Raw genomic sequence first — 23076 nt, 5'->3', positions numbered from 1 at the left:
GTCGTTGTGTCCTTGGGCAAGACACCCGTTGCCTACTGGTGGTGGTCAGAGGGCCCCGTGGCGCCAGTGTCCGGCAGCCTCGCCTCTGTCAGTGCGCCCCAGGGTGGCTGTGGCTACAATGTAGCTTCATCACCAGTGTGTGGATGTGTGGATGTGTAAAGCACTTTGGTGTCCTTAGGGACTAGTAAAGCGCTATATAAATACAGGCCATTTAATCGTCGTTTTGTTTAGTTATATAGTTACAGCTACTCATCAAAGCTTCACCATGTTTATGTTCACAGTCAGTGAGATTAATATTGGATCAATTGTCTTTACTCTGCTGACTTAAGAGGGATGAAAGTCTATCAATGTAAAGAGCTCGGTCAGTGTTTGGGGTCTTTCCACAATTCACCCCACTGTGTGCTTTTTACATTAGTGTACAGTTGTCGTGTGTATAGCATTACCCCCGTGTGTCACTGATTCAAGCAAGGGACAGAAAAAGAGGTTATGGAGCTCTTCTCATAAGGCCATAATAGATGCACGCACACTTGGCAGTGCATGTTGCTAGCACTGGAGTCACTGATTAGGCTGACATTCAATCATTCATCGCTGCTAAGCTAATGTAGGCTGGAATCAAACAGGAGGGTTAAGCACAAATGTTAGCACAGCTTGCTGACGGGGAAAACAGGGACTGGCAAGAGACATTGGAAGTCTTATTAGCTTGTTTTGCACTGTGGTTCTTATTAGCTTATTTTATGACAATAAAGTAGGTATTCTATCCTATTTCAATCACCAAGTTACCTGCTAACACCTGACTTAAAATAAGTGGTCAGACGCAGGAATTACATTAAAATTAGAAGTAACATTATCATCCACAACTAAAGTCCAGTTAAGCAAGTAGTTTGTGTAGCTTTCCTATGCAATGAAAGGTCACTGCCAACATTTCGACTGTGCTAACTTTCAGCTTTAGCTCCAAATAAAGTTAGCAACAAAGCTAGTTATTTAAAGCATAACTTAATGACAGTAATTCTTTGTATTCTCAGATTTCATCAGTGAGTACAAGTTAACACCAAAATAAAATAATCTGTGATAGATTCTGCCCGGACTGACTTTCTTCAAATGTTCCTGGTATCTTGTTGAAGTATCTGAGGTGGAACTGCAGCCATAGACTCAGTTAAAGCCAGGAACTACCTCTCTGTTCTACACAGAAGGCTAATCTGACACTGTGGAAACAGATGGCGAGAACACATGGAATCTTTTTCCACGTTTTCCAGTTATTCTCTCCCAGTTCCAAAGTGCAAACAATAAAAGAGAATCTTGGTAAACCTGAAGTATACTGTAACAGGGAAAAGGATCTTATGTGATCAAACCTCTGGTATCTGTCATCAGCCTAATTTCCCCAATCAGTTCTGACAAGAGCCACAAAATGAGTTGATTTCATAGACTGGTGCATTCTCAATCTAACCTTCTACATTAGGTCTCAGCAGTTTACCTGGAAGGTTGAAGCAGAAGAGACATGACCGATCTGATCAGCGTGTATCTCCAGGCTTCTGCTCTTGTGCTTTCCTCCTTCGAGGAAACAAACGAACAAACTCGACGTCTGGATGTACACTTATTCACGGAGAAATGTGAACCCAAAACGGTTATAAAAGATAAAACGTTTTAAATATAATAAGAAATATAAAATATTAGACTTCCATGATGTCTATATGCTGTAACCTTCTAGATAACCTTTTGAAGGACTTAAAATGAGCCCCGCTTTAATCCTCGATGTGTCACCTCAGAGACAATGAATAAAGCACCACAAAATTCATCTTAGAAACAGAGACCTAACCATTCAATGATATGTACAATGCATATGTGACAACGATACAAGAGAAGAAAACAGATGACAGAGAAAGACCGAGCGAACCAGAGAAAACACTTATCAAACTCCCGTCATGCAGATACGAATTTACACAGGAGACCTGAGGAGTATTATCTCTGCTGGTTTGTGAGAGCGATGCCCTTCCTGTCACAGTCCCAGAGGCATGTCAAATAAGAGCTCGATTCAGAAATGTACACAAAGCAGGGATCCTTTGAGACCTCTGTGTTATATTCTTTTCAATGAAAGAATTTTGGGGAAATTGGAGAGAAAAATAGGGACAAAATGGACGGAAAATGGAATATCAAGCTTAGGAGTCAGGTTAGGTAGATTTTAAGGGATGTACATCTTGCCCATGTTTTTGAGCAAAGTAATGCCAGAGAGTTTCCCGGGGTGCCTCCTAGGGCTCGATTCTGGGTGGTGTGGCAGCACCCTCCTCGTTGTCTGAGGAATTAGGGGATTCCACAGTAGCAGCATCCTTGCTGCGACTTCCCTTGCTGTTGAGTCTGGGCCCCACCTCAGCTGAAGTACTGCTGCTGCTCTGGCTATCTTGGCCCTCTGAGTTCTCCAGCATCTCCTGGATTAGCGGTGGCATGGAACCTGGGATCTCCATTTTTAGAGAGATGACTCGCTCTGCTCCTGCAAGACCACGGTAGGAGAAAAACAGTTTTGAAACTGGAATATAAATCCTTAACATCTATAGTCCTTTTCTCAATATAAACCATATAATACCTAAAATACTAGCAGTAGGGATGTGCACAAGTAGTCGACTGATTGTTGCTCTTATGTACGAGTCGTTTAATCTGATGGTTTTACATTGTAACTGATGCCGATGCTGGTAGATTGTTGTTTCATAAATGTTATGCAGCCATTTGCTACCAGATAGAGCATCTATGTTAGGAAACGCCATAAATCTATTAATCCAGGCCTGAACATCATGTTAACACTGCTATCGTTCTCTAAAGGTGAAAGAATGAGATCGCTGATATAAGCAGCTGAAATTAGCTTTCTCCAATGGGTGGATGGGCTCTCCCTTATTAATAGTGTGAGGAGTTCAGTCGTGTGGGGGGTTCAGAGTATAGCTGCTGAGCCTCCACATAGAAAGGAGCCAGCTGAGGTGGTTGCCTCCTGGCCTCTACTAGCCAGGCATGTCCTACAGGAAGTAGACCCCAGGTAAGACCCGCAGATCCCATCTGGGTCACGCTGCATAAAAGTTATAAATTGACTTGCATGTAATTGACTGATAAATAAATAATCCCATTGAAACCAAGACTGATTGATGCCCCAATCTTATGGCATCAATCAATCAATCAATCAATCAATCAATCAATCAATCAATCAATCAATCAATCAATCAGGGACAAGGAAACCTGCACAAAGTTGGAATGGGCTACTAAACAATCACTAAGCTCAGTGAAAAGGTGAGTGTTAACTGTAAATGCTTGTGCACTAAACCTTACTTAGCCATGGTCACGTGACACAGTGTTTCGAAATATCAGCACTTCAGAAGCTCAACACATTAAAAATGTCAGTATTAAGTGACCCATTCCCACAATTCCTGATTAAAATAGAAATAGCAGAAATACAAAATGCTGTTGGTCTGGAGCTCCATGCAGGATCTCACTTCATGGGGCGAAAGGTGGTGGACTAGCCCAAAACTACACAGTTGGAGCTTGTTAATGATCTGAAGGCAGTTGGAACCACAGTCACCAACAACACCTGATGTATTTTGTAACGTATTTTGAATACTTTGGATTACTTAATATATTATCATGCTTTTTACAACTACATGAATGTGCTATTGCTGTGTGATTTATTACTGAAGGTTACTCTCCACACCAACACCAGCTAGATGTTTAAATCTTAATATATATGAGTAACAGTAGGTGGACATTAGGTAAGGCTGCACTTTTTGCAGTGATCTCGTATAGAAAACTATTCAGCGCGTATATAAAACAGGTCAGCGGCTCCGAACCGTAGTAAAGGGACCTCTGGCTAATACGTCGGGTTCGTGTCGGGCTCGTAGCCGAAAACTAGTTTTACTTTGTTGTCTGGGTCAACTTTGCTAGCGAGAGACAGAGAGAGGCGTTGAAAGGCTGCTGTTGGACATACAGTAACTGTAACGGAATACAGTTACTCATATTTTGTATTTTAAATACGTAACGCCGGTACATGTACTCTGTTACTCCCCAACACTGGACACAGTGAACATCTAAATGATTCAGAGAAGGCTTCCGGTCAGATGAAACCAAAGTCAAGCTCTCTGCCATCAACTTGACCCGCTGTACAAATACACAAAGAACACCATCCCCACAGTCAAGCACAGCGGTGGAAACGTGCTGTAGGACTACTTCACCTCACTGAGGGGTCAATACTGGCTTTTTGTCTTTTCCTTTTAAAGGCCTAAACATATCTATTAAAAACCTTGAAGATGCACTGGATGAATGGATAATTTGGTTGTTTGTGAACATTTTTCTTTTTTAGCATGAGTCAAAAATCCCTTGTGATGGCCAAAAAAAGAGTGGCTTTATTGTCATTTCAGGGATGTGCAGTAGTACAGCACAGAGTGAAAAGAGACAACGTTCCTCCGAGACCCTGGTGCTACATATGACATATAACGGACAAACACAGGACTACGTAGAGTGTGAAGTTCAAAAATTGCAAGAAAACAAGACAAGACAGTGCAACACTAAACAGAACAGAATGATACAGACACAAGCAATGGAAATGTGCAAAATACTGAGTATTGTGCATAAAGTAACTTGGTGTCTGAAGGTGTGTGTGTGTGTGTGTATGAGATACTGCAGGTAAGTGCTTGGTAGTGACGTGTATGAAGGTATGAGTGTGTCAGTCCAGTCACTGAGTGTTCAGGAGTCTGATGGCCTGGGGGAAGAAACTCTTCCACAGTCTGGCATTGAGGGCCCGGATGCTCCGGTAGTTCTTTCCAGAAGGCAGCAGGGTGAAGAGTGTGTTTGAGGGGTGTGTGTACAACGCTGGTGGCTTGTAGGGTATTGCAATCCAATACGGTGCAGTTACCATACCAGACAGTGATGCAGCTGCTCGGGATGCTCTCAATAGTCCCTCTGTAGAAGGTGGTAAGAATGGATGGTGGGAGATGGGCTTTTCTCAGCTTCCTCAGGAAGTAGAGATGCTGTTGGGCCTTCTTAGTTATGGAGCTGGTTTTGAGGGACCAGGAGAGGTTCTTTGCCAGGTGGACACCAAGGAATTTGGTGCACTTGACGACCTCCACAGAGGATCCATTGATGTTAAGTGGACAGTGATCTCTCCGTGCTCTCATGAAGTCAACAATCCTGTCTTTTGTTTTGTCCACGTTCAGAGACAGGTTGTTGACTCTACACCAGTCTGTTGTGCGTCCTCTCCGTATGCTGACTCGTCGTTCTTGCTGTTGAGACCCAACACAGTCGTGTCATTGGCGAACTTGATGATGTGGATCAAACTGTGCATTGCTGCACAGTCGTGAGTCAGCACAGTGAACAGCAGTGGGCTGAGCACACAGCCTTGAGAGGCTCCAGTGCTCAGTGTGGTTGGAGATGCTGTTGCCGATTCAGACTGTCTGAGGTCTCTCCGTCAGAAAGTCCAGGATCCAGTTGCAGAGGGAGGTGTTCAGGCTCAATAGGCTCAGTTTTCCAATCAGGTGCTGAGGAATGATTGTGTTGAATGCTGAACTGAAGTCTATGAATGGCATTCATACAAACGTGTCCTTATTGTCCAGGTGGGTGAGGGCGAGAAGGTGGTGGCGATGGTGTCGTCAGTTGATCGGTTGGGCCGATAAGCGAACTGCAGTGGGTCCAGTGTGGATGGCAGCAGGGTCTTAATGTGCCTCATGATGAGCGTCTTGACTTCATTATGATGGGCGTGAGTGTAACGGGGCAGTAGTCATTGAAGCAGGACACTGGGGACTTTGGCACGGGAACGATGGTGGTGGCCTTGAGGCACGTTGGGACAACAGAAGATGTCTGTGAGGACAGCTGTCAGCTGGTCTGCACATTCTCTGAGCACTCTCCCAGGGATGTTATCTGGACCAGCAACTTTCCGTGGGTTAACTCTGCGAAGATTTTTCCTCACATCAGCAGAGGTCAGACACAGAACCTGGTTTTTGTGAGGGGGGTGGACTTCCTTACCAACACATCATTCTGAGGGTCAAAGCGTGCATAGAAGTTGTTCAACGCATCTGGTAGGGAGGCGTCACCATCACAGGCAGGTGTTGTCTTCCTGTAGTTGGTGATGGCCTGGATGCCCTGCCATATGCGCCACATGTCGCCGCTGTCCTGGAAGTGGCTGTGGATTCTTCTGCCATGCACGCACTCTGATAGCTCAAGACAGTTTGGCCCTTGCTGTTACAACTAAAATCCTCCAGGAGGCACAGCACCAGCTGCTCAATGAATGAGTGAAACAAACAAATTTTACCATCGATGTGCTAAAATCTAAAGAGGAGCAGATCCAACAGAGACTTGCTTCGGCTGCAGTGATCGGATGCTGTACGCCCGATCACTGTCTGTCTGTCGTGGTGAAGAGAGAGCTGAGTGTAAAAGCGAAGCTCTCAATTTAACAGTCGATCTACGTCCCTACCCTCACCAATGCTGTGCTGAGCTGTGGGTAGTGAGCGAAAGAACGAGATCGCGAATACAAGCGGCAGAAATGAGCTTCCTCCTAAGGGTGAGAAGTTCAGCCATCCGGGAGGGGCTCAGAGTAGAGCCGCTGCTCCTCCACATCGAAAGGAGCCAGCTGAGGTGGTTCGGGCATCTGACAAGGATGCCTCCTGGGCGCCTCCTGCGTGAGGTGTTCCGGGCATGTCCCACCGGGAGGAGGCCCCGGGGCAGACCCAGGACACGCTGGAGAGATTATATCTCTCGGCTGGCCTGGGAACGCCTTGGTGTTCCCCCGGATAAGCTGGAGGAGGTGGTGGATGGGTGGATGGATGGAACATTGCAGACGTGGAAACAGAGCAACTACGGGTGAAATTTTCAGCCTGTTGCAGTAATGCAAAGCCCCCAGCATCCAACAGGTGCGGGGGGCATCTGTTGGATGAACGAAGGCACTGACATCACTTAGTAATAAAACAACATCATCATCCTTCTGGCAGACAAGGGTAGGTGCACAGTTCTGTGAAGCATGTGGAGGGGTGGGAGTGCATAAGTGTTACTTCTTCCCACTGCTTTTTGAGCACCTGTTGTAGTAGAAGATAGTATTTTCCTTCCTGTGTGTGTGCTCTGTTTTGTATATATGCTTGAAAAAGCTTGAAGATATAAAATTGGATGGTTAGCTGTTTCAATTTAGTCCTGTTCAGTTTTATTTTATTTATTCAGCGCCAAATGACAACAGCAGTTGCCTCAAGGCACTTTATATTGTACAATAAAGACACAACAATAGTAGAGAGAAACCCCCAATAAATGATTCCTTTGAGCAAGCACTTGGCAACAGTGGGAAGGAAAAACTCCCCTTTGGCCAAAATAAAACCTGAGCAGAAGCAGAGCAGCTATCTGTCGTGACTATTTGGGAGTGAGGGGAGGGAGAAATAACAAAAAAACACATAGTGAGTAAAAAGGGTGAGTGAAGAAGTACTCAGTGCATCATGGCAGGCCACTAGCAGCATAAGCATACTGCAGCATAACTAAGGGAGGACTCGTGGTCACCTGATCAGCCCTAACTACATGCTTTAGCACAAAAGAAAGTTTTAAATCTTAAAAATAGAGATAGTGTCTGTCTCCTGAATCCAAACTGGGAGCTGTTCCACAGAAGAGGGGCCTGATAGCTGAAGGATCAGCTTTTCCTTTTCCTTTAAAGACCCTATAGTCTACAAGTAAGCCAGCAGAAGAGAATAAAGTGCTCTATTGGGACGCTATGGTACTACGAGCATCATAAGATGGGGCCAGATTGTTGAGGAGGATTTTAAATTAGATCCTGGATTTAACAGGAAGAAAAGCCAATATAGAAGAAATCTGTTATTTTTGTCGTGTATATGCAAAATAAAAAGATGTTCACAAACATGTTTACAATTTCCTAAAATATAGTTATTTGCAGCATTTCATCATTATGTTTAATTCAGTTCAATTTTATTTTTAAATGGCAGCAATTCACAAAAGCTCATCTCAGTGCAGTTTATACTGAAAGATAAAGACATCACAATATTAGACAATCCTCTGCTTCCTCTTCGACGTCCAACGTGATCCTGGAGACGACTAGCCGATGCTTCACATGTGTGCACATTCCTCCACTCTTGCACAGTGGGAGGAATAATTATTTGGAGGTGTGGAGAGGCCTACCCAGTGTCCAGACCTCAGTCTTTTAGAAAAATCAGCATGGGATCAAATAATTATTTCCCCTACTGTAAGCTGTATATATCTTTATATCTTTCCACCAAAGGATTTCAAAACTTTCCAAAGAGCTACTATCAAAGCTGTGTCGTGTAACAGCACCTCAACCCAGCTTTAATCATCATTGTCTCCAAAACAACAACAAAGCCTGAACCACCTTAGTGATGAAGAGATGGAGAGTGAGCAATCAGTTAATAACCTACCTTTGGACCGTTAACCATTTCGGCTCAAGCCTTTTAATTAGGTTGAATTTGTTTTATTATTATTATATTTTAATATACATAAGATGTAGGCTGGACATGAGACAGCATATGCATTATTCAGCAAATACTTCATATTCAAATAAATTTATATGAAAGTAAAGCAGCTCAACCTTAAACATGTGCAGCAGTAATATGGGGAATCTTCTATTCTTTTTACTTTTCAGAGTTTTATGTGTCCTGAAGTGTTTTCATGATGTTTTATTTAAAACCACTTTTATTTCCAGCTCATTTTCAGCTAATAATAAATGATCTTTGGGGATATAGCAGATATTTATTTAACTACAGTGGTACTAATAATGCCTTCCTGTAGCTGTCACCACACAGCACTTTAAAAACATCACTTTGCTGATTGTAAGCTCAATCATCACCACACGGTACGCTAATGTCCACCCTACCTTTAGCACTGATACTGCGCAGGTCGGTGATCTTCATCAGGGTTTTGGGGAACATGTGTGGTTTACTTGGCCGACGCTTTCTCACATAGATCTTGAGAGCTTCAAGCAGTGGCTCCTGCAGCTGGTCCACTTTAGAGGGCTCCTCGAGATCCTGACGATCTGATACGCAGACAGATGCACAAAACACGTCAGACTTGAGGCTCAATTAGGACAAATTCATATATTGGTTTTATATGATATAGACAAAACTGAGGCGATTATATGTGATGAAGTTTGGTTTGATTTAGAAGAAAAACATTGCAAACAGAGCTGTTCAGTCGGGTTCAGTGTTGTCTTTCAATAGCAGCAATGATCTCAGTGTACCTTAAATTGCAAAGTTAAAAAACCCTTTAATATAAAAGAGAACAACTCAGCATTTGCTCTCACTTGCGTCCTTTTCCGGACATCCAAAGTTATCCTGCAGACTACTGTTCGATGCTGACTCTTCATATCACCTTGCAGTCTCCTGTCTTTCAGATTACACCGTCTGCATATGATGTAGTCCATATGTGTGCACCTACCTCCACTATACAGCGGGGGAAATAATTATTTGCAGGTCTAGAGAGGCCCAACCAGTCTGTAGACCTCAGTCCTACAGAAAATCTGTGTTGGTCATTGAAGCTTCAAGTTGCCCAGTGGCAGCCAAGAAAGGATTTAGAGTTCACCGACTCCTCGCTCCTGAGATGAGTGCAAACCTGGTGAACAACTACAAGAAATGCCTCACCAAGTACTCAATCGTATTCTGTTTGAGGGTTCAAATACTTGTTTGACTCAACAATAATAATATTTTGTTGTTGTTGTTTGTTTGGTTGATACAGTGTATCTGGAAAGTATTCAGAGAGCTTCACCTGTTCCACCTCTTGTCATGTTACAGCCTTATTTCAAAATAGGTTAAATTCATTTCCACCTCAAAATCCCATAATAACAGTGGAACTGTTTGTTTGCTCACTGTGTTGCAATTCTTGCAAATTCATTAAAGAGAAAAAACTAAAGTATAACATGTGCAGTATTCTACTGACACTGTAAGTTAACGATACCGCTGTGCCTGCAGTGCAGCCAAGGAATCTTTAACCTTTAACCTTTAACCTTCTATAATAGGTTTGTTAGTTTGAACAAAAGTGATTTTAGTTGATATTTTGTTGCTGTTTGGTTCTGTGTGTTTGAGTAATGTGATGGAACTCATTTGAAATATTTACAGTTACCTGAAACATTAGCGAGCAAACAAGATGAGATTACGTGGTATGTAAATAAAAATGTGAACGGATGTTGATGACCTGATGGTGTAATGTGTACTTCACAAACCAGTCATAAGGTGGCAGTGTTTACACTCAGATCTAGACCTGGGGAAACTGTAGTCAAGATATGTGATTACAAATGCGATCAGAGGTGTCTTGTGCCTTTCATGGGTTATGCAAGAGCCTGTAATATGTAGCGAGACCTTGTGGGTTGAGTATATACGTATAGAGCTCTGAATGAAAACCCAGCAGTGATGAAATCTGAGTGCTGATGGCGGGTGGGAGTGATTAAGACAACTGAAGCATGATTTTTGGTGGACATACAGTAAATGAAACATTATTACTCTCTAATTTCCTTCATGTGTTTGACAGTCTGATTGTTGCTGCCTTACTCAAAGAAACCTGTGGCTGACTTTCAGACTACATTCAGCTGGAGTCAATACGGGCTAACTGTGCTGAACGAATACGAGTCAGGCAGAGTTTAAATGTGGACTGAATCATTTTCTTTACGTACTCCAACATTTCACCATAAACTGCTTAGTGTATGTCTTTAGACTATGATGCAATCAGGCTGCAAACAGCATGTTATGTGTGGTCCTGTTGGTCTGGCAGCCTGTAATGTTTCACTTCGCTTCATGTGCTCAGTTGTATTTGTATTTAGCAAATAAAGCTGTGATTTGAGTTCTAGTCTGTTTGAGTCCTGCATCTGGATCCACTCAATCACCACGTGGTTTTTGACTAAAACGATCTAAGTATAGTTGTGACTACAGCCAAGATCTGATTGCTTAGATAACATTTGTGGGTAATTCCTTCTTTTGAGCAAGCACAAGCAGGTGTAACCATACAATCCCTCTGAGGACCGACAGAAATGTGATGAGGTCTGCTCAAAATTTGTGTCCTCGTGTCCTTATTTTTTGAGGTACACGTTGTCAGTTTCTCGTCATTCTTTGGTACCAACACTAATCAACACCAACGGTTCCCATTCTCACTAAACGCCTGATGCTCTGTCCTTTATTCACCTCCAGAGATGAGACAGATAGCGCTGAGGAGGCCTGTTTCTGTGTCATCCATCTCAATGGGCAGGAGCTGGTTGGCAAAAGTGAACACCAAGTCAGTAAGCGGGCCGAAGCCAGCATTGTGCATCTGCGTCCGGTTGAGGGTCAGCCCATCTGAAAAGGTCATGGTGTCCTGGTCAGGGGTGTATCTTGTACAGATGCGCAGGATCTGACAGAGAAGCAAACAAGGCAGAAACTGTGAGAGATTCACAGCTGGCAGGTTTTTAATGAAATGCAAGTTTAAAGGGGACCTATTCTGCTCACTTTCAGACTGCATCTTTATTCTGAGACTCCACGTGATTAGCTTTATATCACAATTTGTCCAATAATATAAACTGTAGTGGAGTGCAGTGTAGTGTAGTTTACTACCAGAGAGAAGGATGTTTCTCCTTGCAGTTAGTATTTATTTATTTATTTATTTATTTTTTGTTTCACACATGGTACAGCAGTAATGCATTCCCATACACAACCTTCCTTTCAATTAAAGTAGCACTGTTTCCATGCATGAAAAGGAGCAGGAAGAAGAATAAATTCTTACTGACACCTGCCCCCTATCTGTGATAATACAAGTAGGCAACCAAAATTACACTATGACAATTTTCTGCACATAACAAAACAAAGCAAACAGAACAATATACTCAACAATGAGCAATACCACTAAATATCAAACTAAAAGGATCATTTTTCTACAATTAAATTCTATTATTTTCAACTTCTTCATATTGGTTTATCATTTTATTCTTATAGCAGATTTTAAATTGAGAAACATTTGTACAACACTTAAGATGATCACTGAGAGAACTCCAGTTTCTTATGCCTGTGACTGTTGGACACATTTGCCTTTGTGTGGTTCGAGCTCAAAATAAAACTTCCTTCTGCCGTCCCCATTCTCTGAACACAATACAAATAAACTTTGTAACTTGAGAGGTAGTGTTTTATTTTTCGCCCTAAACATAATAGTTAAAGTCTGTAATTTCACTATGTCTTCTAGTTTTAATAATTTCGATTTTATAAACAAACTATTAGTGTGTTCTCTATATTTAACATTATGCATCATTCGAAGCGCTCTCTTCTGTAATAAATATAATGGTTTCATATTAGTCACGTATGTATTCCCCCATACTTCAACACAATAGCTCAGATAGGGTAGAAACAATAAAAAATATAATATTCTCATTGTCTTGTAACCTAATATATATCTAACATTACCCAGGATATAAATACTTTTAGCCATCTTTTTTTTAACATGTTCAGTATGAGGTTTCCATGGTAACTTGTCCACTATTACACCCAGAAAACTGAATTCTGTCACTCTTTCAATTATCACTCCCTCTATAGATAATACTATCTCTTCCTCCTTTACACGGTTTCCGAATATCATAAACTTTGTTTTTTCCAAATTCAGCGATAACTCATTTACATCAAACCATTTTTTAATTTTTTTCATTTCAACAACCATAATTTTAGCCAATTCTTTCACAATAAAAATTTGTATCATCTGCAAACAAAACAAAATGTAACATTTCTGACACATCACAAATGTCATTTATATATAAATTAGAGACCACAGAGAGGGCTAAATGCAGACGAGATCCTAAAGACACTTGAAATGTTATAGTTGTTCTGTGTATTGTTGCTGCTGAACGAGCCAGTGATTTGCTGACATGTTCAACCTAAAACAAGGAGTTAAATGCACATTCATCTACCTAACACCTGGCTGCTGTTCTTATTTACAGACCATTATTTACCTTGACATGTTGCTCTGTTTGATTTTAATAGAAGTCAGCTGACTCTATGAGGTCTAACACATTTTACATAAACCAGCAGACACAATACACCAGAAAAACAGTGACCTTCCAAAGACCCGAAGAGAGTAACCTTTGGATCTCCCTGTTGCACTGCATGTTTGTGTGTGTGTGTGTTCACCTAATGAAGCAACTGATGGTGGATGTGAAGCTTACAGTAGCCTTTGAAGCTATTTGAGTGGGTTGACTCTGACAGTGAGTGGCAGGCATGTCTGCAACATGAAAAAGAATAAAACATGGCTACTGGCGGTGACTCGCACCGGCTGGCCAGGCCTGCGCTTAGATACACACATACACACATCTACCCACAAAGTGTTTGATCTTTCTACTGACACTCCCTCACCCAGTCCTTGTGCATAATATCTACGCCCTTCACCATAAAAACGTGCGGGTGAGCGGATGTTGATGGTTGAGTCAGAGCCAGAAACTCATCGTGGTCGGCCTTCAACTTCTCACCTCGCGTGTGTCCCTGTGAGTTCATTACACTGCTTTGTCACACCTGACAAGTACGACAGGCCAGTACAAAGTCTCAAACTCAACTACAGCAATAGCCCCAAAACTAACCTGTTAACAAATACATATAAAGAATAATAAATAATGTGGTAGCGACCAACAAGTCCTGAAATCCTGTGTGATTTAGCTCTGTTGCAACTACATCAATAGCCATCAATGGTGGATTTTACATTCTCAGTTTAATTTACCACGTTTATGTTTATACTATAATGTTAGTTGGGTTTATTAGTGGTTAATAAAGACTATAGCAGATGTATTTGTATCAGTTAAGATCATACATTCTTGCTCTCACTTGGCGGAGTCACGTGACAGTGTGGCAGCTTGCTGCTCTCAGATTCCAGTGGCTGGTTTGTCTTTTACGTTTGTTTACACTTGTGACTACATGGAAACCTCTATAGAGAAAAATGAAGGCAGCGCTGAAGTGCAGTTTGTCCACTGGCCACCTGAGGCTAAAAGCAAATCAGTCACTGCAGACTCATGATGAAATTGCTAACTTTACATAATCGACAAGCATATTTATTTTACAAATAGAAATAAAAAAAGACACATTGATTGTTTCTCCCTTCGTAAGTCTCAGCTGGCGAATTTTCTGATAACTCATCCAAATAGATCCTGGTGGAAGATGTCTGACCTCTTTGATTGACAGCTTCCAGGCACAGCTGGAATTGATCATTGCTCCAAAAACACCTCCTATCTTTCCTAACCTCTTACCCAAATTCTGATGGGTAGGAAAATCGATAAGGGCTTAGGAAAGAGAAGAGTGGAGCACTGAGAATTGGAACTACCTTACACTTGTCTCCTTAACAATGTGATGCTGGATATCCGCCTTGTTGAAATTACAATGTGCAGAAGATGGACCACAAAACTCACATCTGACTTCGCCACATGTTTGAACCTTGTTGTTCTACAGAGGTCATATAAACACAGGCCGGCCTGTGAAAAAATAAGGTTGGAATTTTAAAGGAACAATTAGGTCAAGATTTACTGAGGCACCCAAAAACCTTCTTTAAGCAGTAAAAAGCTACCTCGCTTTAAAGAGGCTCAGTGTCACAACTAGTATTTTTGGAGTATTTTTGCTGCTGGCCTCATGGTACCTGTATTTGTAAGAGTTTCACTTTCAGGAGGAGACTATATAAATGAGTCAATGAGAAATGCAATGTCTGTGGCACACAATTTACTGTGCTGTTTGCTTTTACATACATGCCGTATGCCTACTATGGTTGTGAAAGTTGCTACTAGAAGAGTTTATGAATGCATAATCAGCACTGGATGGTTCAAACTGTTATCACAGAGCCAAAACTGTATGACTTAGAGCCTGTGCCTAGAGGTGAGCCACAACTATCATTCTTCAATAACGCCGGTATTTTCATCAAACAGTAGCAACGAACTGAAACAAGCTGCCTTTTTCTCAGCAGGGAACACACCGTGAGTGACGTCCCTCTGCTGAATCTGTAACAAATAAAAGTGTTAAATGTTGCAATGTGCTATTTAAAAAGAGTGAAACGTGGATCTGCTCAGTAACACAGGAACTGGAACAGCTTGTGATCTCTTATAGGAAATAAATAATGCATTTGTCCAGATCAGCTGTCCTACACAGATTTCAGGTTTATAGTCTCTGGTTAAATCCTGAATCCTAATCCTTCGAACCCTTCACATAAAGAAATTACAGCACATTGTTATTGTATTATTCTGCGATTGTGACATCACAATCATTTGTATTCAATTCAATTCAATTTTATTTATACAGCGTTCGATACTGTCGACCATAATATCCTATTAGAGCGATTAGAACATGCTGTAGGTATTACAGGTACTGTGCTGCAGTGGTTTGTATCATATCTATCTAATAGACTCCAGTTTGTGCATGTAAATGGAGAGTCCTCTTCACACACTGAGGTTAATTATGGTGTTCCACAGGGTTCAGTGCTAGGACCAATTCTGTTTACATTATACATGCTTCCCTTAGGCAGCATCATTAGAAGACATAGCATACATTTTTACTGCTATGCAGATGACACCCAGCTCTATCTGTCCATGAAGCCAGATAACACACACCAATGAGTTAAACTGCAGGAATGTCTTAAAGACATAAAGACCTGGATGGCTGCTAACTTTCTGCTTCTTAATTCAGATCAAACTGAGGTTATTGTACTCGGCCCTGAAAATCTTAGAAATATGGTATCTAAGCAGATTCTTACTCTGGATGGCATTACCTTGGCCTCCAGTAACACTGTGAGGAACCTTGGAGTCATTTTGGACCAGGACATGTCCTTCAATGCACATATTAAACAAATATGTAAGACTGCTTTCTTCCATTTGTGCAACATCTCTAAAATTAGAAACATCCTGTCTCAGAGTGATGCTGAAAAACTAGTTCATGCATTTATTACTTCCAGGCTGGACGACTGTAATTCATTATTATCAGGAAGTCCTAAAAACTCCCTGAAAAGCCTTCAGCTAATCCAAAATGCTGCAGCAAGAGTCCTGACAGGGACTAGAAAGAGAGAGCAGATTTCTCCTGTTTTGGCTTCCTGTTAAATCCAGAATTGAATTCAAAATCCTGCTCCTCACATACAAGGTCTTAAATAATCAGGCCCCATCTTATCTTAATGACCTTGTAGTACCATATCACCCTATTAGAGCACTTCGCTCTCGCTCTGCAGGCCTACTTGTTGTTCCTAGAGTATTTAAAAGTAGAATGGGAGGCAGAGCCTTCAGTTTTCAGGCCCCTCTTCTGTGGAACCAGCTTCCAGTTTGGATTCAGGAGACAGACACTATCTCTACTTTCAAGATTAGGCTTCAAACTTTCCTTTATGCTAAAGCATATAGTTAGGGCTGGACCAGGTGACCCTGAATCCTTCCTTAGTTATGCTGCGATAGACGTAGGCTGCCGGGGATTCCCATGTAAGAAAGAGTATTTCTTCTTCACTCACCTTTTTCACATTGTGTTTATACAGCTCTCTGCATGTAATCATTACATATTATTAATGTCTGTCTCTCCTATATAGTTTCTTCTTTTTCCTCCCTCTCCTCATGACTGCCCCATACCTAGGTCTGGTTCTGCCAAGGTTCCATTTAAAGGGAGTTTTTCCTTCCCATTGTTGCCAAGCGCTTGCTCAAAGGGGATGTTTGTTGGGGTTTCCTCTCTTTTATTGTAGGTTCTTTATCTTACAATATAAAGCACCTCGCTATGATTCAGGTTCACAAACCAGAACACAATTTGTCCTACATTAAAGGAAATGCCAGTGCTCTATGTTTAGTGCTTGCTTCAGCTGCCTCAGCCCTACAAAAGTATTCAGAAGAATTTTCCACATTAGGAAATGAGAAGTATCTCCTGGACAGGGACACAGTGCCTATATTCTGCATATGATTTAATACAGAAACTGCAGTATTGTGTATAGGGTATACTCATCCTAGCATGCATCATATTTTTATATATAGACTGCAATAATAATAGGGTTTAATACATTTTTATATTTCTTTATCAATATTCATATTTTTGAATTTGTATCCCATATTTTTATTCTCTTTTTTCCCCATTTATAATTTACATATTTGTTTTGCACATTGTGAGACAGGAGATGATATGGTAGTATTGACAATAAAGCTGATCTTGGCTATACATTGTTGGCATCGAACAATGCCTCGTATATTAAGAAAATTATGATTGGCTGAGATGTATCCAAGTCTTTTCCACCTTGACAAAAGACGCATCAATGTTAGGCCAGTACAAAAGAAAGCATCGTCCAATCACTAAATAATAACGTTGCTTCTTCAAAATAAAAGCACCCACCAGAATGTCGAGACAGGCAGCTTTCAGTAGTGTGATCTGGTCTGCAATGGTCAGCCCCGTGAAGCCAGGCACTCGTTTGGCAAACTCCACAATCTTGATAATGCACTTAGTGGCCAGCTCGCTGAACTTGTCCCACAGTCCTAGGTCCAACCTCACACGGTGGTCTGCACTCGAGTTCTGCATCACACATATATACGCATACACAGAGAGCAGTGTCAGGCCAAGAGACAGCTACTGTCGTCATTGCTGCTAATGATCTCTTCACTCTGCTCCACATGTCTCAGACGTGCATATAGAATATATTCACCATAAAACCCAAGCTCTCAAAAACACAAAGATTGTTGTTGTGAATATGCTGTACTGAGCCTGGTGGCTAGGCCCTGCGATAATGAGCCTAACAGTGTCAAAGGGATGCTTTGGCAATGACGGGATGCAGCAATGGAGCAGTGACAGATAGTGCAGAGCAGTTTGAAGCCAGGGTATCATTAATACAGCTATATGGTGCAGAATCTATCCAAAGATGACAGGGAGGCAAGGATGGTTGGAATCCATAGAGCAATAAAAACAGGAAAGAGTAAAAGTGATTCAGGGGAGGAAAGAAAGAAAAGTAATGGCAAATGAAGGGCTAAAGTCGGGAACTGTAAGAGGGAAAGGCAATCCTGAGATAATGTCTCATGGACCAGTGCGTTAAAGTGAGAATCATTACAACAGATTGTTGATTTGTGGAATTTAACTTCAAATCATAACATAGTCTGTGACTTTCACCTCTGCTGTGATTTGTTCTGATTATTTCTTGAGTTATTGGCCAAGATGAATCCTAGACTCATTGTTTTTCTATTTTTCTTTAATTATTTTATGATTTTATTTTTTCTTGTTCAGTAGCAGAACTCTGTTTAGGGCTTAAATGCAGTCAAGTCAGGTTTAATATTTGAGATGAAAATGTGAACGAGTGATTGTCTCTCAGAGATCATGTGTGTTTGTTAAATATCATGACAGAGAATGTTTATTCACATAACGTCCACTATCAGATTTTGATCCACTGTGTAATATACAAACCCACATAGCAGACAGGTCTGGCCTGGATCCGGCATCAAGCTGGCACTTCTGACTGACCGGTGTCATGGCAGGGTGTCTGTCAACCAGATGTGGGCCAGGTCTGGCAATGATGGCACTATTTATGTTCCTATTTTAGTTAGAAGACCCAAATGCCATGTTGCAGTACTATACTGCTATGGTGGCCAACGTTTCAAATGCAGGTTTGACAGGTTTGTGAGTGTACACGTTATCCAAAACCTAGTGACAGTTTATTCATGTTTACCACCAGGTGGCTGAAGCTCAGAAGGTAGAGCAGGTCACCTACTGATCGGAAGGTTAGTGGTTCGATCCCTGGCTCCTCCAGTCTGCATGTCAAGAGTGTCAATGTAGTTAGGAAGCACTCAGTTTAGAGAAAGTGTGTGAATGTGGTGTGCTGTATAGAGCCCTTTTAGTAATCCGGGAGAGCAGAAAAACACTATATAAGAATCAGTCCATTCACTGTGTGAACAGAGATTTGTCATGTTACTTTTGTACTATTGTGTTCCAGCACATGTTGTTATTACATGGCTTGATTAAGGTACACATTAGGCTGACATCTGGGGCCAGAGTTGAAACTGTTCTGGGCCAGCACAGGGCCACCATTGTGTCTGCAACAGGCTTGTGCTGGCCCATGTATGGGCCACCTCTGGCAAACCAGGTCTGGGCCACCAAAGGGCCATTGTTCTTTGCGGTATGTGGGCCATGTGTAAGCACATTGTGTGGGCCAGATCCGGACCATACCAATTTGCTATGTTGGAAAATGTTATTCGCCAGTATGACAATCAACCCAAATACACTGCCAGTGCAGTAAAAGGACACCTGGATAGAAAACACACACAATGAAACACTATGAGGAGTTGTGCCCCAGACCTTAACATTACTGAAGCAGTGTGAGATTACTGTGACAGAGAAAGGACAAAAGACAGTGAGCATCGAAAGAAGAGCTCTGGATTGTCCTTTAAGAACGGTCCTTGAAGAACTATGCCTGAATAATAATGACTAAAGAAAGAGAGTTCAGTCTGTGTTAAAGAATGAGGGTTTTTTTTACAGACTGGTTACATAATTCCCATTTCAGCAAAATGGAAAAAGAAATGAAAGGCAACTAAAGACCTTTGCACAGATTGTACCTGAGCAGGTGGCATTGAATGGAAGATGATTGAATGTACACTCAACAAAAATATAAACGCAACACCTTTGTTACTGCTCCCATTCCCCATGGGATGGACGTAGAGGCCTAAAATTCATTCCAGATACACAATATAACCATCCCTCCCAAACAGTGGTCACAAATCAGTCCAAATGTGTGGTAGTGGGCACATCTGCTATATTGAGATAATCCATCCCACCTCACAGGTGTGCCACATCAGGATGCTGATCTGACATCATGACACAGGTGTACCTCAGACTGCCCACAACAAAAGGCCACCCTGGAATGTGCAGTTTTGTCTCACAGCAAAATGCCACAGATGCCACAAGCAATGAGGGAGCGTGCAATTGGCATGCTGACAGCAGGAATGTCAACCAGATCTGTCGCCCGTGCATTGAATGTTCATTTCTCAACCATAAGCCGTCTCCACAGGCGTTTCAGAGAATATGGCAGCACATCCAACCGGCCTCACAACCGCAGACCTCGTGCAACCACACCAGCCCAGGACCTCCACATCCAGCAGGTTCACCTCCAAGATCGTCTGAGACCAGCCACCCAGACAGCTGCTGGAACAATTGGTTTGCACAACCAAACAATTTCTGCACAAACTGTCAGAAACCGTCTCAGGGACGCTCAACTGCATGCCCGTCGTCCTCATCGGGGTCTTGACCTGACTCCAGCTCGTCGCCGTAACAGACTTGTGTGGGCAAATGCTCACATTCGATGGCGTCTGGCACGTTGGAGAGGTGTGCGCTTCACGGATGAATCATGGTTCACATTGTTCAGGGCAGATGGCAGCTGAGAATGTCCCAGTTCTTGCATGGCCAGCATACTCACCGGACATGTCACCCATTGAGCATGTTCGGGATGTGCTTGACCGGCGTATACGACAGCGTGTACCAGTTCCCACGAATATCCAACAACCTCGCACAGCCATTGAAGTGGAGTGGACCAACATTCCACAGGCCACAATTGACAATCTGATAGACTCCATGCGACGATGTGTTGCACTGCATGAGGCAAATGGTGGTCACACCAGATACTGACCGGTTCTGGGTCCCCAGACCCCCAATAGAACAAAAAACTGCACATTCCAGGGTGGCCTTTTGTTGTGGGCAGTCTGAGGTACACCTGTGCACTACTCATGATGTCAGATCAGCATCCTGATGTGGCACACCTGTGAGGTGGGATGGATTATCTCAATATGGCAGATGTGCCCACTACCACACATTTGGACTGATTTGTGACCACTGTTTGGGAGGGATGGTTATATTGTGTATCTGGAATGAATTTTAGGTCTCTACGTCCATCCCATGGGGAATGGGAGCAGTAACAAAGGTGTTGCGTTTATATTTTTGTTCAGTGTAAATCATGAATGGCTGTTGATTGGTTTCAGAATTTTTGGATCACAACTTTTACATGGATAGGCAAACTGTGTGGCAAACCAATCAGGCGAGGAGCAGACCAGAAAACAGAAGACATACAAATGGAAACGGCAGGATACCAGCAAAGTGTGAACTGGTTGGCAGACTGAAAGCAAAGTGATGCAACCTGGAGCAGTAATCGCAAATGACGGGCGCTGAAACAAAGAGCGAAAGCAAAAATAACAAGGAAAAACAACGTGCATGATTATAAACCAATCATGAAGCCAGGCACTCGTTCGTCAAACTCCACAATCTTGATAATGCACTTCGTGGCCACCTCGCTGAACTTGTCCCACAGACCGAGGTCCAGCCTCACAACAACATGCATATTAATCAAACAATCATACTATGAGGACTGGTGTAAATGGTATGGGATTGTGGCAATGTCACTGTTTGCCCGTGAAGGAACTAACGTGGTGATCATTAATGGGCCACAAGCCATTATACTTTCCACGTCTGCAAGTCCAGCAGGGTACCCACCATAAGACAGGCGTGCAGACATCCACATAGAGCCTCGTCTGTTTTCTTTGCATTCTGTTTGCTTGTTTTCTGTTGTAAATTCATCCATGGAGAATTTAAATCTCAACGCACCAATACGCATGCGCTCCAGCTGGTAGACTTCAAAGAAGTATAACAGTATCGACTAGTAGGCTGTACTAGGAAACACTAACTGACAGCAAAAATGGGACATGGGAGTTTGACAGTCAAGAAAGAATGAGTGGCTATCCATCTATCTGGATTTTTGCTTCACACAACAGCTCGCACAACTGTGTTAAAAATGACACGTTAAAGATGTCTGTGTAGTTGCCCTGGCCTACAGAAGCACTGTGATGTGGCAGGAGTGCACACAGTGTGACTCACAGACCTCAGGAGATATGGACACAAAGCCTTTGTGTTACTGTAATTGACTGTTGCTGTTCCAATCACAAATGCAACTGCTCAGAGATGCTGACAGAGGGCTTTGTCTCACCAAGCAAACTCCTTGGACAATTAGCTTGTTTATTCTCCATAAATAACTATTATAAAGTCAAGAGCAGAAAGCATCTGAGTTCACATTAGATTTACAGACTAACCAGAGAGACTCATTATTGTGTATTTTTCATGTCAGTGACAGAGGTGATATTTAAAATGTTTGTTTGAAAAATAAAACCTACTTTCAGGTTTTGTTGTGCTCGAAGAAGGAAAAATGAACATTATATTACGTATGATAATATATTTAACAACAGCAACCTACCGTACAATAGAAGAATACTATTGAACTAGACAGTCACCAGGTTAAACCATGCGATGAACTGCTCGGGGTGCACACCATAACTTCATGAATTCTAGGTACCTTCTTTATTACCAATCCAATGCACACATATACACGAAGCAACATTCAAATCAGTTCAGAGCTTTTATGTAACGTGCTGTTTCTGGGTTTTTGGTTGATACTCTGTCTCTCGCTGTTAAAATTAAACTACTGTAAAAATAGAGACTGCTCATTTCTTTGTAAGTGAGCAAACAAATTTATCAGGGATCGAATAATTATTTCTCCTTCTGTATCTACCAAGAATAGCAGGAAATGAACTAAACAGAGAAATGTGCAGTCACTTGCTTAACTTCCTCTTTTGGGGATGTCTATAAAGAGCCCATAGACGAGCTGGAGTGATACTCGACTGGTCTTTCACCTAATGAAGACCCACTTCAGTGGCGAAAGGTGAGCAGTTGCTGCTTCGTGCGGCGACTATGGCAGATGTAGTGCTTCCCACGGTTACGTCAGCTTGGGATCTCTCCATCCCTGCTACATCTGTCCCAGCTGAAAGATTTTACTTCTGCTGCTGGACTTATTTGAAATAAACTGAGATCTCATCATTCATGTTGACATTTTGACCTGAACAAAAATGTTACTTCAGCTGAGAGAGTACACTTATGATGTCGTTAGCTGATTGCTGATTTTTGTATAAAACAAACAAACATACAAAAACCCTCTTAACCCTTGGAGGCTCTTAAGGACATTTATTGTCCTTAGGCACAAAGGTGGATGTCTTTTTAAGGTACCTCCAAGGGTTAATCTAAGCCTGATTGTTTTTAATGGGTTTTCTGTTGTTACTCATTTTGAGGGATGATGATTCATGGTTGTGTTGCTGTTAGATTTAGTGCACTGTGACACACT

The 23076-nt window shown here is 42.1% G+C and overlaps 1 protein-coding gene across 2 annotated transcripts in view; it reads right to left on the bottom strand.

The window, feature by feature from the left end:
- Positions 1–1086: 1086 nt before the first annotated feature.
- LOC308384765 (retinoic acid receptor beta-like) overlaps positions 1087–23076 on the bottom strand; it is a 180809-nt gene continuing 158819 nt past the window's right edge. For both annotated transcript variants that reach the window (XM_080863355.1, XM_080863356.1), the window contains 4 exons: positions 17277–17453; positions 11130–11334; positions 8837–8995; positions 1087–2482 (listed from right to left, as the gene is read on the bottom strand). In XM_080863355.1, the coding sequence (XP_080719481.1) occupies positions 2244–2482; positions 8837–8995; positions 11130–11334; positions 17277–17453 (780 nt within the window). In that variant the 3' untranslated portion in view covers positions 1087–2243. The remainder of the gene's footprint in view (positions 2483–8836; positions 8996–11129; positions 11335–17276; positions 17454–23076) is intronic.

This window comes from Rhamphochromis sp. 'chilingali' (assembly GCF_963969265.1).
Source record: "Rhamphochromis sp. 'chilingali' genome assembly, chromosome: 17".
NCBI classification, from domain to species: domain Eukaryota; kingdom Metazoa; phylum Chordata; class Actinopteri; order Cichliformes; family Cichlidae; genus Rhamphochromis; species Rhamphochromis sp. 'chilingali'.
This window is presented reverse-complemented; position numbering and strand designations above follow the sequence as displayed.